This window comes from Accipiter gentilis, chromosome 3 (assembly GCF_929443795.1).
Source record: "Accipiter gentilis chromosome 3, bAccGen1.1, whole genome shotgun sequence".
Taxonomy (NCBI): Eukaryota; Metazoa; Chordata; class Aves; order Accipitriformes; family Accipitridae; genus Astur; species Astur gentilis.
Genome location: NC_064882.1, coordinates 3,771,122 through 3,784,249, shown reverse-complemented (window position 1 = coordinate 3,784,249; position 13,128 = coordinate 3,771,122). Strand labels below are relative to the sequence as shown.

The 13,128-nt window shown below is 36.5% G+C and overlaps 1 protein-coding gene across 1 annotated transcript in view; it reads right to left on the bottom strand.

The window, feature by feature from the left end:
• SPOCK3 (SPARC (osteonectin), cwcv and kazal like domains proteoglycan 3) overlaps window positions 1-13,128 on the bottom strand; it is a 221,862-nt gene that overhangs the window by 117,970 nt on the left and 90,764 nt on the right. The window contains exon 4 of the mRNA XM_049833886.1: window positions 6,938-7,052. Within this exon, the coding sequence (XP_049689843.1) occupies window positions 6,938-7,052 (115 nt within the window). The remainder of the gene's footprint in view (window positions 1-6,937; window positions 7,053-13,128) is intronic.

Here is a 13,128-nt window from a genome sequence, read left to right as displayed (position 1 = left end):
ATAGGCCTCTCACATACTTGGACTTGGTCACTTTGGATGCCTGGGGACACTATCTCAGCCATGCAGTACCACAGCATGGAGACAGAAGAGGTTACGCTTTGCTTTCGCAGTAGAATCAGTGTTACAGCTCTGCAGCACTTGAAATATACTCTGGGCTTCTGTCACACCATCCATAACAGGAAAAGTTAACCCATCTCATGCTTCAGGGCCCAACACTCATGAATTCAAGGCTGAGATAGTATTATAACATGAGGAAAATGTTCTAAGGTGAACACAGCCAAGGAAGAACCTCTGATAATCCAGCTTGTATAAAAAAGTATTTAGACTGGGTTTTCAAATTCTCCAAAAACACTGTAAGAAGGCAGGAGTCCAAGGCAAGAAAATGGACTAGATGACCAATGATTTGAACGAAATCCGCACTTGGAAAGGTCATTTAACTCAGAAGCCAAAAGGAATTTGTAATAAGATTATGTGCTAGCACAAAATCTATCAAACTATCCAACTACCCTACCCTAGTAAATTAGACTGATTGATATAGCATTTTTACCAGTACCAGTTCTGTGAGTCTACAATAAAGTGATGCTCTTTAACATGCTTTAGAAGTGAAATCATGGTAACTTGAAGACTGCACCCACAGGCAGTAATACCAGAAAATTTTTGTTAAGCCCTAAATTCAGGTGCTACTCCACATGAGCTTAGGGGCAGGGAACAATTCTCACTAAAACTAACCTAATTTCATAGATCTCTCTTAAGAAACAGCAGAGAAACTATTTTAACCAGATAGCACCTACCACTCTTTCCTCAGTTCTTAAAATGGTGAATTCTGTCTCATTAGGCCCACTATACTGCTCACCTCCTATCCGGCTTCACATTTTATAGAGGTCCAGTCTGCACACTTCTCTGCAACCTGCCTTGTGGAGCTCTAATACCAAAAGAACAATGATTAGTTTTTGTTTCTTTGTTTCAGCTTAGTTAAATGCTTACTTGTTATGACTCCCTATCCATAACTAGTGAATCATTGTCATTTTCCAGGTGAATCATGATCTGTAACTGAAATGCTTTTACCCTGATTAAGTCACCTCTCCTACCTTAACCTTTACTTTAACAAAATGGGTTAGTTTTTATTAGAATTGCTAGTATCATCAGAATCTATTGCTTGGTTAACATTTATTGGGAATCAGTTACTTGTAAAGAAGATGCAAAAAGCTGCGCACCTCTGTGACAAGGCAATTCTATTCCTCCTATGAACACCTTCCCTACATTATTAAAATGACATAGGTATAGGCTGCTATCATAAAGAAGAAAAAAACCAGTACAAAAACAAGACAAAGAAGGGACTGTAAATGACTGTGAGGCATAATCTGCAAAGAGAAAGAAAATAAATCATAAGTGTGCTACAAAAGAAATGATCCCTTATTTCTAAATTGTTCCCTAGAGATTTCCTATACCTAATACATGAAATAAAAACTTGATCTGGAATATCTGAATTGTGTTACAATTGCTTCCTACTCTGAAACCGAAGAATAAATGACATGAGAGGGTGAGAAATCCAATAGAAAGAAAAAAGAAATTTCGAGGTCCTTACACAACTAATAGCTGTCAGTCTTTAAACGTTTCAATTCCACCTTAACATGCTATGGCTATAACATGGCAGAGAGAGGTGCAATCTATTTCTCCCATGGCAGGGAACTGTTGTGTTGATCTGCACATTTTACATAAACAAACCCATAAAAAGCATAGCAGGAGCTCCACAATGGGGGCAAGGGGTATAATGTATGGTGGGGAATTCATAAAACAGACAGATCTACATTTACCTAGGAAAAAATGCACATGCATTTAACACATTGAATAATTTAATGCATCTAAGCATTGATTGATTTAATGTATCCAGTTTTATACAGTGCATTTCTTATACAAGAAGAAAAAGAGACTGTTTTATCAGATGCTACTACGATCATTCAGTAAGTAGGTTCTAATATATCAAAGACACTCAGATTTACTTGGAACAGAACTTTGGGCCCAAAACTGTCTTGCAATTTCCTCATTTTCAGAGCTTAAACACAAAACACATTTCTGAATGTTACTGAGCAAGTCATCACTTCACCAGTTCCTTGCAGTAAGCAGTCGAATCTTGGAATGGACTGCATAATGACTGGGTCTCAACTGAATTAATCTCATTTGTAAATTGGTCTCCTGCAGCTGGTTTGAGATAAAAGCAAAGAGAAACATTTGAAGCAGATAGATGCTTTCCCACCTTCCCACCTCCTTTCTTTCATCTTTAAGCATTAGGCTTAATATTTTTGTTTTGACAAATTTGCAGTACCAAAAAAAGAATTCCAGTAAAAGTAATCCAACTGAAACCACAGGCACTATCCCAGGTTTACTGTTCCATTTACATTAAAATTCTCTGCTGGATGGCAACCCTGCCTGATTTTTTTAAGTTTTCTAGAGTCCTGCTCTTCACCTGCAGCTAATCTGCTTGCTTAGAATTTCATCCATACATTCCTTAGTTTAATGCAGTAATCTATGAGTCACAGAATGTTGTTATTAGAGCAAACTACATGATGTGTCACTTCATATTATAATTGTCTGCTTCAAATCTAAGATGAATTTAACAGACTATTTATCAGGACCTGCAAATCTACTGCTGAACTAACTTTTCAACTTTTCTGAGCCTGGTTAGCTATCAGCTTTCCATGGCCTTAATGAGTTCCTACACGTTGTGGTATCACCACAAATTCCTTCTTTCTTTCCTTGCTCAAAGTGGCAACCACAAGTATGTGAAAATTTCTGGATTTATCTTTACCACCTGCTGCTCTGCATACACAAAAAGCACACTTTCCATTGCAAGTATTCTGAAATATCCATTACCACCTACAGTCCTCCTCCTTTGACTTATCCCTTTTTATTTCCTGTCCAATTCCCTTCAAGCTGAACATTCACGTAACTTTCACTGAAAACTAAAACAAGTAGACAAATTTCGATTAGTATGATAAATATCCTGCTTGTCACCATAACATTCACATCACTGGTATCACAGTATTTGCAATACTGTTGTATTTGTAACTGAGTGAGGTACACTCCAAAGCATTTCATTATTGCATGTACTGATACCTTACAGGGCTTCTTTCCCCATAAAGCCTATCACTTAACCAATAAAGATAAATTGGAAAGCACAAAGGGATGGTAAAACACCATTTCGGCAAAAGGAAAAGTTAATGTCAATCTCCAGAGTTTCAAAGAATCAATGAAAAACTCTGTTTCACACCAGACTTTGAATTATTTATCATGCATTCTAGTGCAGGCAGCTATTCCCTTCCCACAGCAATCCACATGGAAGTACTCAGATAAATAACGTTAATATATGTCCTGCATGCTTTCCCCTCTTAAAGTACTTCCTCTTTCTTTCTTACGACACAGCTAAGAGCATAGCACACAGAATACAGCTTCCAACACAGTTATAGCCAGCAGAGATGCAAATGCAATTACCTGCCACCAACAAAAAACTGGCAACCTCTAACCATGCCCCCATACTTTCTAAAGCTCTGGTACTCCAAACTACTCTCATGACCAATGACCAACAACACCTATTCCACCTTTTTGTCAAATACTGTTCAGTCTTCCCAGGACAGTACATAAATGAAGGTCTTGCATCAGGATGCTGTGGCACTGCAGAAGTGTGCTAGAAGATGACTTGCCATCCTGCCAGTCTCGCAGAAAAGGAAATGAGCCTTGTGTGCATTTCTTCAAGACTGAGGGGAAACCATGATCTCTGCTGCCATGGAAACTGAAGAAATCGCAAAACCATAGGCTTGCCTAACCCACAGCACCATGAAAAGGACAGTGAGATGCAGTAGCTGGTTTTGAAACCACGCAAAGGCAAGCACACTGCAGCAAGAGCAGAGTGCTGAGATCCCCAAGCTAATACAAATTTTAGTACTTTTGAAAGCACAGGTACAATCATCACATCAGTAGAGTGTACTGTCATGTTAATTAATCCTGCTGGGACCATGTCATATCACGTCACTAACAGCCTTGCAGATGTCTGGGATGTCCACCAACCAATCACATGCTTCATTGTGTGGTACTGACGCACCCTCTCAGTAATTCATCCAGGGTTACAATAGTTTGGGAATTGTACTGTACAGATAAGAACACCTGGGACAGCATGGACCCAATAACAGAATGTCCATACCTAAGGGTTTTTTCTGCAAGTCAATTTTAACAGAACAACAGAAGAAATTACTTCTGTGATTTCTCCATTTGAGACAATAATCAGCCTTCACTAATCAGTAGCTTCTCTGTCTATGCTATTACCTCGAAGAGTAACAGAATTTATATACAGTAATTTATGAACAATGTAATAGGGTGCTTGGAAATGCTGCTTCTAATAACAGAGAATTTAACTGTAAATCTGAGAATTTCAGCCTGATGACACTACAGAATAATCTATCCAGCTATAACTGTATTTCATGCTTCTTTCCCTGGGGTAGCCCAAAGGTACCCATAAACCTTTCATTTATCCTGGAGGCATGCAGAGTCTCCTCTTCCCTGTCTCTTGAGGATAGTCTTTGCCACTGTAATAGTTCACATGGTTAAAACTACTTTTCCTGTGCAAAAGTCTTGGGAATAATCTCTGGAACACCTATGGATCTATACAGCAAATATGTTCAAATGGAAATCTATGGGCAAGTTCTTTATAAAGAGCTCCCAGTAATCCATGAAAAAGATCTCAACAATTTTTCCAGAAGATATCCCCAACAGCCTTTTCCTTAACAAAAAAAAAAAAAAAAATATTACTCAAATTATGCAGTCTTTGAAGAACACTGCATGCATAGACACACACGCACACAGATGAAGTGGAAAGGGAAAATTACTGGGATTAAATTTTGTAAAGATTTATTCCCAACAGATTGAATACACACAACTGAAACATTAGAAATGGATACAGGTAGATAATATAACCTGACAGTTGATAATATAACCTTTCTCATCTAATTTTTACCAAGACTTATAAATGAGTGGACTAGTCATTTGGGAACTTGGAAAAACAGATGGCTCTGTTGAAAACCAATATGCAAATTGTAGATATCCGTAAAGGAATAAAATCTTGGGCTAAAAATAATTAACGGCAAAGAGACCAGCAGACACAACTGCTTGTGAATATGCTATTCGTACTCTTATTCCACCATTCTACAGAAAGGTCAGACACTGCATGAAAAAAAAAACCTGTTTAGAAAGAAAGCACAAATCAATTGATTTCTCCTTGAACATGGTAATCTCAGGGAACAGGAGGTTCTAAGCTTGGGAAATCCCTGCCCTGGCTCAGGACAGGTAGGTAGAGAACTGCTTTGTCTAGTTTACAAGACTAGACTTGCAGTGCTTATTACAATCATCAAGTTTCTGCCATTCCAAAGTTTCCCATTATGAGATCGTATTATATCCAGACAAGCTTTGCCTCTTAGAATACTACCTTTCTAAAAGAGTTCCAGGGACTGTGGGAGAATAATATAGGTATGAAAGCAGATGTCAATACGTTTATTAATTCAACCACTGTATGCACCTTCATCTAGTCTAAAAAAGTTTTCGGTCCTTACCTATGGCATGTATACTTAACTCGGGCATGTCATTTTTTCACTGTTTTCAATAACGCATGTAATACCTCTCAGAAATTTCAAATTATTGTGTTGTCTTCTCACAGCTGACACTAACATATTCCCCTGACAGTTCACATGCAGTTGAAATTAGACTACCTACCTTTGATAATAATTCCTGCACCTTATATAATACTTTATCAAACCAAAATGTCTAGCTCTACACTGAGATTGTTTGATATAAACAGTTTAGCTCTACAAATAATGTAGAGCTCTTTTGTTAATTAACTGCAGCTGCAGATCAAGACCAGTTTAAACTTTTCCCTTTTCTATGTACTATCTTGCTTGTTTGAAAAGCTACAGATGGGCTTATTTAACATAACTAGACACTTGGAAGAACATTCCTTATATCGTTCATAAAACTGTACAGGCTCTCTAAAAAGCTTGAAATGATCCTCTTACATCTGACAAGAAAGTCTCTTATTTTTCTTAGCTCTTTTCAGCCCCTACTGAGCAAAGCACTTTAACACACACATATTTCAATCAAGCTACTGAAGTTTAGCCTTTCTACTATGCTCTGTTTCCCACAATAAAGTGCAAAAAAAATAAAAAAAAAAGAACAATCCCAAGTAAAAAATGCAATTTGACTCCATCTCCTCAGAAAACAATGATCTCATGACTCAGCTAAGTGTATGGTTCAGGCCATACTCACTTTCTGCCCCAGATAAAGCTACAGAAGTACATTAACATTTTGCCACTTTTAAGACCTACATAAACAGAGCATCTGGAACTGTTCTCCCAAAAAAAGGTAAGAATAAGTGTCACCTACATTTGGATTCCAGAATAACTTTGTCATATATTTGTTCCTTATATTTAACCATTCCAGAAGGCAAAGAAAATTAGAATGCATAGAAGAGGGAAAAAAAAGAAGGAAAAAACCCCAAAACCCTTACACAGTAACAGCCCATTACCTACACTTTAACAGGTAGTTTTGAGTTCCCTAGCTTCTTATATGAAGTGATGAAGTCAAAGTAAAGTACAGCAGCAGGACATTATCATAATCATTATATTCACTTGGTACTAGCACAGTAGGTATTTCTGTAAATATATTTTTATCAGCGTCTTGCGGTATTTAACTATGTACACCCTCTAGTTTACCAGCCTATCAAAAAAAACAAATATTAAACATTCTAATCAAATTATGCATACATAATTACTTCTAAAATCCACTCCTCTGCTCAGATGTTATTAAATAACTAAACTAATTATAGTGTATTTATGGTTTACAGTCAGTCATGAACACTATTAAAAAAGTCTATAGGATTAACTTTTAAATTATTTACCTGTGCGTAAGCCTTCGGTGACTAATGCAAACAGCAGTTTGTTGATCCTGTGCAACACAGACCTTATGGCGACTACATTTCATCTTTAAACATGGATCTTTAGCCGGATCTAAAGCTAAAAATAATTTTAGAAAATTGTTAACAATTATCTAGAAACATGCAATTACAAAAAGAAACACACCACACATAAAACCCAGCAAGTATGTGGAGGGGGGTTGGCCTGCTGCTTGTACAGCACACTGGACTGAAAGGCACTGGTTGTCACCAGGATAAAATGCAGCACATTCAATGATAATGCAAAATTCCTTACCAAGGAAAACGGATCTTCACGAAACTTGGATACTTCTGTATCTTCTCATACAATAGCACTGTTTTTTATTTATAAAAATACTAAGTAACCTATCCAACTCTCTCGGTCAACATTTGTGATGCAGGTAATCAACGGCTACTGGTTTCTACCGTAGCTGAAAACACTTTTTTAATATTAGAATTTGCTTAGGACTTTTAAGAAGTTTGCATACTTGCATGTCATTCAGAGTACCAAATTCCCAAAGAAAACAATTTTGAATTGGATTCTGTTACCTACAGTTCTCCATTTCAGTCATGTCACTTCTAAACAGAAATAGGTTTGTGATTTTTATAGCTCAGAAGCCACCACATTTCTGAAATCACAATAAAACCGTAAGCCAAAAAGTAACGAAAAAGAAGTCAGAAATGCAAAGAACATTTGATCAGGAGTTTGGAACAGTTGTTCATTCAGATGTTGGCTGCCACATCTCCCACATACAAGATCTTTTTAAAAGCTGTAAGCCAGCATGCTAATAAAAAAATTAGTATTTCTACTCAATCCATTTCTTGTCATTCCTACTATGAAATAATAACACCTACTAAGCTACATTGCACAGTAATAATTCACTAAGATATAAATGGTGATGTGCTGGTCCATCAGGAAATTAACCCAGAGAAGAGAAAAAGCATCCATTCGCTAAATTCTGCTGTTATATAGCTAAGAAAGTACTCACTACCACATTCTTTAAACAATTGCCACTTTCTCACTGTAATCCTGAAATACTAGTATTTCTACCTTGAAAGTTTCCCTTTCCTGCTTACTAAGACACAGTTGGGTTCTTCCAACTCAACATTAAGCAGTAAATAATGACACTGTCTGAATTTACTAAGAAATTATAACTCAGATGAGATATTTACTGAGAAATTATAACTCAGATGAGATTTTAGTAAAAGAAAAAGTATACTAAAATATGCAGGCGAGCTATTTGCATGACTGTCCTTAAATAAAAATTCTACTTGCGATATTCTAGGTCTCTTATTTCTGCTTTGTGGGGTTTTTTTGTAGCTGGTCCTTTAGTCATTAATCCATACTCATTTTTGAACCACACTTCGAACTACAAATACTAACTTATGGCTATAATACTAGAAGGGCCAAATAATCCTGTTTGTTACTTATTATTAAATTTCTATAGCATATTTCTTGAGTAACCATGCCTACATGACAATACAGAAAAGTTTCTGCCAATTTATGCTCTCACAAGAAAAAAAATCAACTTTTCCCTTCTCTGATCTCCATGGTGTCTTTCAGGTAGATCTAAATATTCCAAAATTAGTTTTTGTATTCCTATAGGTATCTCTCCCCCCCCCCCCCCCTTTTTTTTTTTTTAAAGTTTAACATCCCTCCAAAAAAAACAAACAACCCAGCCTAAAAAGTTAAACACCAAAGCCTAGCTTAAAGAGACGCTACTGAAAATCCTAAATCACAAAATCAAGCAAGAAAGCTATGAACAACTATAATTCAGTTTTCCCATGTTCATCTTCACTTTAGTGTATTACTGTCCAGTCTTCAGTTATATTTCAGAAATACTATTTCCCCATTTTTCACATTTGGTTATAAAATATGTAGTTGGTTATGTATTTTCTGAAAAGAAATTTATGTTTCTTCTGGTTTTCATGATCAAAAGTAAACTTTTAACCACAACTCTATTTGAGCTGCCAGATGATACTAACATAGGGCTAACTAACTGTGTACCCAGGAAACAAGAACCAGGCTGATCATTAGTTGCAGTTTTGACACATGACTCTGGTGCTAAGAATCACTTAATATTCTAAGCAGCAACTTTCTCAGTTTCATTTTCTTCCTAACAATATATCCAGCTGTGCAAAATATATACATCATATAATCAACAAAGCTAAAAAGTGATGGAATCATTAATATAATAATAATTCAATGCAGACGGAAACAAGTATATTGTTAATTACAGCGTAAGACGTGCAAAGATGCATTCCTCTTCCAGGTATTTTCATTTCTACAGCAAACCAGCCATAAAACCACAATGAGTCATGCAGACTAAGTCTGATTACAACTCTAAACAAGTGGGAAGCAAATGCAGCAAAAAATGACTGAACTAGGATAACAGTTGAGTCAAAATTAACAAGAGCTTATTCAGTATCCTCCTCCATTATACTTTAGATTTTAGAATCCACGTCAAATACTTTCTCTGCTTAAAGTCAAGCACAATGTACTGTCAGTCCCTAGTAAGCATGAACAAATTATCATTTAATGTACTGGTCCAAGTACCTCTTCCCAGAATGTTCCCTGATGGAGAAACTAAGGTAGCAACACCGGAATATGATATTGGCATATTTTCAGATAACTGTTTTGCAAAACTGCATAGGTTAATGGAATAAAAATACTTGAGCAAGGGAAATCTGGAATAATGTAAGGGTGCTGAACTCAGTATCAAGTAGGAAACATGTTTCAGGAAAAGCAGTGAATGGAGGAGATCATGTAATTTTCCATTCCTATTGAAATAGTTCTTTCTTTTCCCAAGTTCTTGGGATTCTGAAGGTGTGTTTTGGCAACTCCATCAAACTTTAGCAAGCCATAACAGATCTTTTTGGCAATGTTACAGGAAGAACTCAACTTTACAACCAAGAAATTATAACTATCAGACTTTGCCGTTATGACAAAATAAAGATGGGTATCACACTGGGGAAGACATCTAGTTTATTGCTGGAATCAGAATGACTTTACCCCTAGAAAAGAATGCCAGGGGCCAGAGTTGAGGATTCCATAAAAATCAATGGAACTCCAAGAGATCTAAGTAGGAAATCAAATTAGAAAATGGCTTTGAACACATAAGTGATGACAAAAAGAAATGCTGGATTTAGACAGCACTGTCAGAAAGAAAACGTTGGGAAGAAAAAGAGACTCTAAGAACTGCATTGAGTCCTGATGCTCCATTAGGCTCCTTATGTATTTAACAGGCTTCTTCCACCAAAGATAAACCAGATTGTTTAGAATTCTCTGTTAAAAAACACATTTTTTTGCAGCACCCATTCACAAATTGCGCCTTTTAAATGAAAGGTAACGATAGGCGTTCATTGGTGAGAACCTAATGCTAGAAATCAGTTGTGCAAGACAACACAATATCTGCAAGGCAACCCCTTCCTGGCCCCGTGTTGATATCCGACTCAGCTGTGTTCCGTCCGTTTTTCTCCTCTTAAGAATTTTCTTTGAAGAAAATCTAACAGCTTACAAAAAGCAAAGACTTATCCATAAATGTGGTTAACTGATAACGCATTCTGTGCATATGGACATTGGTTTTTTCATTTGCTATAGAACAGAGAAGTTGGGGTTGATGGGCTGTTTCTTTTAGGATCAGGGTTTGTTTTATAAACCAAACTGAAGTACTGAACAAAACTTGTGTTTGTGTGCACACACCTGTGTATTTAAGACATAAGACTTTGTCTTGGCAGCTCTGTCCAGCTGCAGAGTAAGGGATTTTTGACACGATCTCTACCAATTAGACATTGAAGAATATACCAGTGAGTTCAGTAACTTCTCAGAGGTACTTCTTTACAGTGAACAGTCAACAGGACAGTCTGAGAGAACTGGTTTGGACATTTTCAAAGTCAACCATTTCCTGGGCTACGCTGGGCCCTCTCCTACCAAAGGTTTACATATACCACTTGGACTGGAAGCCAGGGGACACACACAGTTCTAGAGTATATCTAAACCTTACAGTACCAATGTAATCTTCCAGTATTTGCTGACTCAGTGGTTATCATGCCCTGCATGAAACTCTTGATGACTTCAGGTGTGGCATACAGTCCTTATACAGCATGCACGGCTATGAGACTCTGTTAGTACAGGGGCTACTACACAAGCAGAGCAAGTACAGAGCCAGTAAGCCAGTAGAGCCATGGGTGCCTCACTTTTTTCAATACTTTTTGACAAAAATTTCTTAGTTACTGAACCAGTTGTAGTGATGCAGAAGTCACAGTAGAATGTACGTCCTCAGACACATTTTTTGAAATGTTGCAGTATCTTACAACAGCAAGAGGGAGAGACCAAATAAATCACGGACGTAAAGATACGGATTTTTTGAATGTGAAAAGGTCAACTACCTGAAGAGTCAATGTCTGCCTGGACTGACACTGTAGCTTAGGAAGCTAGATAAAATACAGAAAAAAATGTTGCTATAAACTGTGAAAAGCACTGCAAGTCTTTCTCTTTTTTCTTTCAATATCACATGTTGTAGTTTATCCTATGAAGCACAATCTTAAATTTTTAATTTTAAACCTGCTTTACAAAAACGGTAAACTTTTGGATTGCATTAGTCATTTTCCCAGCTTTGAAAGGACTAAAAAAAAAAATATCAGATATTTATGAAAGCATGGAAATGGCTGGCCTTTTTTTTAAACCTGTTTTACTTCATACTTGGAACAGACAAATGGACAATTTTCATGGAAAATGAAGGCGAAACCGCAAGAAAAACATTTTCCAAAACCATAGTCTGAAGTTTTTCATGCTGGGGAAGAACTGGACTCCCCTTACAATGCAGGGACATATCTGACTATGTCCAGTCTCTACATGAAGTCATCCTAAATATCTTAAAACTACTATAAAAATCCATAAATTTATTCCAGGAAAAGTACCATTGATTTCATCTAAGCATATAACTCAGTAAACTCAGGAAATACATGGCATTCAGTCTTAATTCTTCACTGCATCTTCTAGAAAACCCTGACAAAACATGCCTGCTTTACCCCAGCTCACTCAGTATGCAGACTTGCACTGACAACACCACATATTTCTTCCCATTTCTGCTAAAATAAGCAGCTATGAAACAGTACGATGTTCACACCAAAAATATCAAAAGTGTCAAAATCCCACTATGGAGCCATTTATGTATCCCTCAGAGCTATTTTCTTCAACATGAAACAGACATAAAACTGAGTTTTTATCGAATTCACATTTACTAAAATATCTTTGTAATTATGAAAGCTAGAGGCCTTTATTTTCCATAATTGAAGTGGAAATTTAGATTGTCCAGCACAATGGTATTGTCATTAAAGATAGGTGATGGTTTCCACTATGGTGAGGAGACTCTAGATGTAAGCAGTATGTTTATTTAAGCCTTGCCAGAAATAATTTGTTAGTGGCTATAATCTATCAGCTGACTTCCTAGAAAGTCAGATACAACCACCTTCTAAAGACACAGGTCTGATCTTAGCTTTATTAACTTGATTATATCAAGCTTCATTTAGCTCCTAATATTCAAAAAAATGTGCTTGCTGTAGGTTATTTGCCTCTATGCCTACATTTGTCCATCTAACTGCCTAAAGTAATATCAAATGTTGTGTTAATTAAATTTCAACCAGCAGAAAAATATCATTGTCACAAAAAGTATTACAAAAGTATAAAATGCTTTGTAACATCTACTATTTCTCTAAGAACTTACATTGTAAATGAAAACCAATTCGCTCTCTGCTGAAAAATTACGGAACAGAAAGGATCACCTGGTGATTTTTATAGATGGATATGGATTTGTTATTCTCACATGCTAAGGAAGCAATTAATATTCAAAAAATTGATTCCATTATTACTAATGGATCTATTTATTTATAATTCAAATTTGGAATAGCAATTCAGCAAAGCTTCCCATCATCTATTCTGTAAATTAATTTACAGCTAGCACTCCCGGAGACTGACATTAGCCAGAACATTTTTATTGGGAATATAATATGAAATCAAGATTAACAAGACATAACATTGGAATCCTCTTAATAGGAGCTCTGTGGCAGAAACCACAGTAAACTACTATTATTTCACAATCTGCTGAATGCATTCGGACACATTCCTAGTTTTCCATTCTCAGTAAAATAAAAGGGGA